General features: G+C 46.9%; 1 protein-coding gene across 3 annotated transcripts in view; it reads left to right on the top strand.

Moving 5' to 3' along the window:
- Window positions 1-487: 487 nt before the first annotated feature.
- Window positions 488-6,000, top strand: part of SOS1 (SOS Ras/Rac guanine nucleotide exchange factor 1) — a 144,629-nt gene continuing 139,116 nt past the window's right edge. For 2 of the 3 annotated variants that reach the window (XM_010364141.2, XM_010364142.2), the window contains exon 1: window positions 488-853. In XM_010364141.2, the coding sequence (XP_010362443.1) occupies window positions 767-853 (87 nt within the window). In that variant the 5' untranslated portion in view covers window positions 488-766. Of the gene's footprint in view, window positions 854-1,032; window positions 1,108-6,000 lie in introns of those variants that run through there. The other variant, XM_030920974.1, reaches the window with a different exon arrangement.

The following is a 6,000-nucleotide window of genomic DNA, read 5'->3' as shown; positions in this document are numbered from 1 at the left end:
GTCCCTTCGCCCCTCCCCTGTAGCCCCCAGGAGGCAGCAACAGCCTGGCCAGGCGCCCTCCCTCTCTCTCTCGAGCTTCCCTCCTCCTTCACCGGGAGCCGGAAAACCCGGAGCGAACCAGCCCAGCCCGGCGGCGCATGCTCAGTAGCGAGCAGGTTCAGTTCGCTAGTAGGAAGCTCCAGCGCTACACCGGCGGCGGCGGCGGCGGCTGCGGCGGCACCTCAGGGCAGCCAGATTCCCCAACAACGACCTCGGGTCCTTCCCCTTCCCCGCGAGACCCCCGCCCCAGCTCCGCCCCGCCCGGGGCTCCTGCGTTTCGGAGTACCAACTTCGCGGAGCGGGCGCCGCGGCCGGAGCGTATCTCCACACGTCCTCCCCCAGCCGCCAGCTCCGCCGCGGGGCCAGGCCGGGCCCAAGAGTGCAGCCCCGGCGGGCGGGCGGCGGCTGCGGCAGAGGGCAGCCCAGGGCGGCGCCGGCGGGCCGGGGAGGCGCGGGGGGCCTGGCCCCGGGGCGGTGGTGCGGGATGCCGCCGCCTCCGGGCCGCGTTCGTTCTCCACAGTTGGTACCCGTGTCGGGTGTGTGGCCGGGCGCGAGCCTCACCCCCCAGCCCCCTCGCCAGGGCTAGCCCAGCTGCGCGGCGCCCGGAGGGGGCCGGGCCGTCCGGTGGGGCCGCGGCCCTGTTCCGTGCTGCGATCTCGCCCTCTCGCGGCTCCCCGGCCCGGCCGCCGCCGCCCCTCTCCCCGCCCAGAGGCGCCCCGGGGGCACCATGCAGGCGCAGCAGCTGCCCTACGAGTTTTTCAGCGAAGAGAACGCGCCCAAGTGGCGGGGACTGCTGGTGCCTGCGCTGAAAAAGGTGAGGAGCACGCGGGACCCCGCTTCCCGGCCGCAGCACCCCAGCGCGGGCGCCGGGCTGGCGCTGGGGAAGGGCTGGGGAGGCGGGGCGCGCGCAGGGCTGTCTTTCTTCCCGGTCTCGCCGCGTCTCCAGAAGGACGGCGCACACGGAGAGGCTCGCCGTACGGCTGGCTCTCGGTGTTGACATCCACCGGGTGTGTGGGAAGGCCTCAGGGAGCCGGCGGGAGTTTATCCGAATAATCCAACCCCTGAGAGGTGAATGCTTTGCCCTTTGATTGCAAGACAACAGTTGCAGGAGCCTCAGTTTTCTGCGGAGGTCAAAGCAGGCCACTTTTCCGCCTTCTCGGTCTTAGCCCGGAGCTGCTATCAGCCTACCGTTTTAGGTGTCCAGTACGCTCGTTTTAGTGGCTTTTCGAGAACGCCCTGGCCGTAGTGCTTGCTCAAAGGAATTGCGAGCTCGCCTGCCAGCAGTAACGTGGCCTGCTTTGCTCGCCATCAGCAATCACTCCTCATTCTCCTGGTTTGCCCCGCTCCTCCGATTAACAGGGGCCGGTGCACATGCTACCAATTTCGGGGGTTTTTTGTTTTGTTTTTGCAGCGTTGGAAACTTGGTGCTGTCATTTGGTTAAGAATTTTTAGCCTTTGTATGTTTAAGTTTGCTACATTGTTACATACCCCCGATCTGTGCTTTTAAATGTTTTAGTATAATTAGGAAGTGTTGTTACATTTTTAAAGCTTCTAAAGCAGCAGTGTGACTACCAGACTATTTTTGTTTCCTTTTCTTCATTTACCTTTTCTGTAAAGATTGCTTTACTCTTCTAATAGTGTTTCTAAATTCCAGTTTCTTGCTGCTTAAAGAATGTTTCATGCTAACTGCTTCTACTAAGAATGGAGATTAATGTTGTACCTTTTATGCTAAACATTAAAAGCTGTCTGATATTTCTCAAAGGCCAGTAACTTTTACTTTCCCTTTTGCCCTGTTCTTCTCCTGTCCCTCTTGCTGTCTTACAGTGGAAACTATTTGGTTTGTCAGGAGTATTTGCTCATATATGTCTGACTTAAGTTACGCACATTTTCCCCTTCAGGTGTCTGACTAGTCACAAACATCTGTGTAATTTTTTTAAAAAAAAGAAAACCAAAAAGATGCCATATATCTTACATACTTTACTCCTTAGAAATCCCATCAGGCGCTTACTCCTTACTTTTGCTTTACTTGCAAGTTTGGCTTCTTAGCTTGTAATGGAAGGGGTGTAGGACGTCTCTGTGATGCTAGAAGCTGGTGTGTGGATAGGGTAAGGGGAGACAGGGAAATTGTTTAAAAACCTGTAAAGGAACTCATAAAGTATTGCCAAATAAGGGCCATTTTGCTTAGAGGCAAAAACAGCTTCTTTCTCAGGGAATCACCAAGCTATCAGCTGAGAATTCTTTGAAGTAGTGGAAAGAATATGAAGTAGGAGTTGACAGACCTTGTTTTAATTCTGCCACACTGGTGGCCCTTGCTGAAATCTGTCCACAGAAGCATTTTGTTTGGCTGGCACAGTGTTGTTTTATTTTCAAATGTAATTAGTTGCTAATATTTGATAATGGGAGATATTACATAAAATCTGAATTTTCTGCTTTTCTTGACGAATAGGAAGGTCTTGTCATTTAGGGTCTGTATTCAAGGAAGGCACTAAACTGCTGGAGGTGAGTAAATGGCTGCCGCCTTTAGACAGGTCGTGTATCTCCACCTTACCACAGCCCCCACTTGTCCTTGTTACATATTTACATAAACCAGCTTTTGACTTTAAGCTAGAGATACTTTTGCAGTAGAAGTGATAGGAGGAGGTGGAAGTGTACATAATCTAGCTGATATGTAAGGTTCTTCCAATTCTTATTTAAATATCAACTAACAATGATTCTAAACAAGGTTGAAAATACAGTATATTTCATATCTGGATATGCTGTTGGTAGCTCAAAACTACGTTTTTACCTGCCTGCTGGACATTTCTTGTGGATATCTCCATATCTTGATTGAATTATTTGTAGATGCATCCAACTTGTGTTCTCTTACTCTTACCTGAGGCTCTTTGAATATGCTGGTCCCTTCATCCTTCTTTGCCTGGTCCAACACTACTCATCCTTCTAGACTCACTCAACCTGAACTCTTAAATCATCAGGGCTGAATTGAATATTACTCTTTTGTTTTCTTTTTGCACCCTGTTCTAGCTCTGTGAATTTTAAGTTCCTATTTACTTGCCTGTAGCTAGATCGGATGCTCCTTGAGAACAGGCTTGATATCTTACTCTCATTTTATTCCCCATACATACAGTGCTTGACATCTGGTAGGCACTCAATTTGAATAAATAGGTGAGGGGATACAGAAACTAAAACTGTGACTTCTCTCCTCCACCTGTCATTTCAGTTTTTCTTCTTTATTAATGACTTTATTATTACATTTGACTGGTTTAAAATGTTGGGGTCATCTCTGGCTTCTTTGTATTAGTAGTGCACACTCAGGTAGAGCCTGTATGTTCATTTACCTTTGACATGTTCTTCTAGTCTATTCCCTCCTCCAACTTCTCTAATTGAGTCTCCTTTCTCAGACTACTGTGATAACTTCTTAATTGAGTTCACTGCCCCCCACCTCACCTTCTGTTTTTCAAATCTCACCAGTTATAGGACACTTCTGAACATGTCACACTCTTGTTCAGAACTGTTGATGTCTTTTGAGTTCAGCCTACGCTAAAGTGCACACTTTTTAGCATGGAATTGACAGCGATTGATATCTGGCTTCATCCTGCTTTTCTGACTGGATTGTCTACCATAATCTTTTGTGTCCTTTTTGCTTTAGCCTAGTCTGTACTGCTACTTTTCCTGAATGCGGCTGGAATGTCCCACTGTATCTGTTTCACCACATCTATGAGTCTAAGTCCTATCTTACCTATTGCACAAATATTTCATGCCTACTATAGAACAGGTATTGCCCTTGACACTCAGGTTAGAAGGGTAAATGACAGGGCCGGACGCAGTGGCTCACGGCTGTAATCCCAGCACTTTGGGATACCAAGGTGGGCAGATTATGAGGTCAGAAGTTTGAGACCAGCCTGGCCAACATGGTGAAACCCCGTCTCGACTAAAAAATACAAAAATTGGCTGGGTGTGGTGGTGGGCTTTTATAATCCCAGCTACTCGGGAGGCTGAGGCAGGAGAATTGCTTGAAATTCAGGAAGTCAGAAGTTGCAGTGAGCCGTGATCGCGTCACTGCACTCCAACCTGGGCAATGAGAGCAAAAACCTGTCTCAAAAAAGAAAATAAAAAAGGTAAATGACATAATCAGAAAAGACTAAATTAGAACATGATGGAAAGTGGCAGGGCATGTCTGGAGAGGCAACTGGTTTATGGACAGTTTTTATGTATGTTAAGCTAAGGAATTTTAATTTTTTCTTGGGTAATTAGATGCCATTGATAAAGTTTCTTTTGTTTGTTTTTGTTTTGTTTGTTTGTTTTGAGACAGAGTCTCACCAGGCTGGGGTGCAGTCATGCGATGTTGGCTCACTGCAACCTCCATCTCCGGGGCCTAAGTGATCCTCCCACCTCAGCCTCCTGAGACTATAGACACACTGCCACACCCGGCTAATTTTTGTATTTTTTGTAGAGATGTATTTTCACCATGTTTCCCAGGCTGGTCTTGAACTCCTGGGCTCAAGCCATCTGCCTGCCTCAGCTTCCCAAAGTGCTGGGATTACAGGTTGAGCCCAGCCAATAAATTTTAAGTAGGGGAGTAACGGCACATTTGAATTTTAGAAAATTCACTTTGGCCGTAGAATGGAAAATGGTTTGGAGAAGAATGAGACATGAAGTGAGGAGAAAAGTTAGAAGCCTAGTTTAATAGTCCAGTCAAGAGATAATATACATTTGAATTAAGGGTGCATTTGAACAAGGATGGAAATATGGATGTGGATTTTATTTGAAAGATGTTTACATGGCAAAATTGACAGGACCTGGTAACTCACTGAGTGACTGGGGGAATGGTAATGGAACAGGAATGGTCTTGTTTCTGACTTGATCGTCTTTAGTCAGAATAGAGAATGTAAGAGAAGCTTTTAGGTTGGAGAGAGGAGTGGCATAATAAGATGATTTTTGGACTTGTTGACTTAAAAGTCCTTTTGGGTTATTCAAGTGAACTTCTCCGACTGGCTATTTGTTGTTGGTATCTGATGAAGCAGATTTGGAACTTCTAGATGTGTGAGTAAGGCCATAAATGTAGATGAAGCCTATACAAAGACTTATACGTGAATGTTCATGGCAGCTCTTTTCAGTCAAAAACTGGAAACAATCCAGTGTCCATCAGCAGGTGAATGAATAAGCAAATTGTGATACAGACAAACAGTGGAATACTACTCAGCAACAAAAAGGAACAAACTGGCTGGGTGAGTTGGCTTGTGCCTATAATCCCAGCACTTTGGGAGGCCAAGGTGGGAGGATTACTTGAGCCCAAGAGTTCCAGGCCAGCCTAGGCAACATAGTGAAAACCTGTCTCTACAAAAAACTTAAAAAATTAGCCAAAACATTAAAAAAAATTAGCCAGGTGTGGTGGCATGAGCCAGTAGTCCCAACTGCTTGGGAGGCTGAGGTGGGAGCATTGCTTGAGTCTGAGAGGTCAAGGCTGCAGTGAGGTGTGATTGTGCTCCTGCACTCCAGCCTGGGTAAAAAAATGAGACCCTGTCTCCAAAAAAAAAAAAAAAAGAGAGAACAAACTTGATACAAATGACAACATGGCTGAATATCAAAATAATTATACTTAATGAAAGAAGGGAAACAAAAAAAGAGTATATACTGTATGTTCTACTTATAGAACATTCTAGAAGCTGCACACTAGTGCAGATCAGTGGTTGTTTAGGGAGAGGCTTTTTATGTTCACTTGTCTTGATTGTGCTGATGGTTTCAGGGGTGTATACATATGCTGGAATTTTTCAGATTGTACATTTTAAATATGTGCAGTTTATTGTATGTCAGTTGTACCTCAATGAAGATATTTTAAAAAGTAGATGAGACCACATGCTGAAAATGATTTGAGTAAGACTGAAAAAGGGCCGGCATAAGAAGTGGGGGAGGGGAGTGGAAAATAGTGTATTAGGGAGATAGTGGAGGAAGAGGAACGATGTA

Source organism: Rhinopithecus roxellana, chromosome 17, assembly GCF_007565055.1.
Source record: "Rhinopithecus roxellana isolate Shanxi Qingling chromosome 17, ASM756505v1, whole genome shotgun sequence".
Taxonomy (NCBI): Eukaryota; Metazoa; Chordata; class Mammalia; order Primates; family Cercopithecidae; genus Rhinopithecus; species Rhinopithecus roxellana.
Note: the sequence above shows the minus strand (reverse complement) of the source record. Positions and strands in the feature narration are given on the sequence as shown.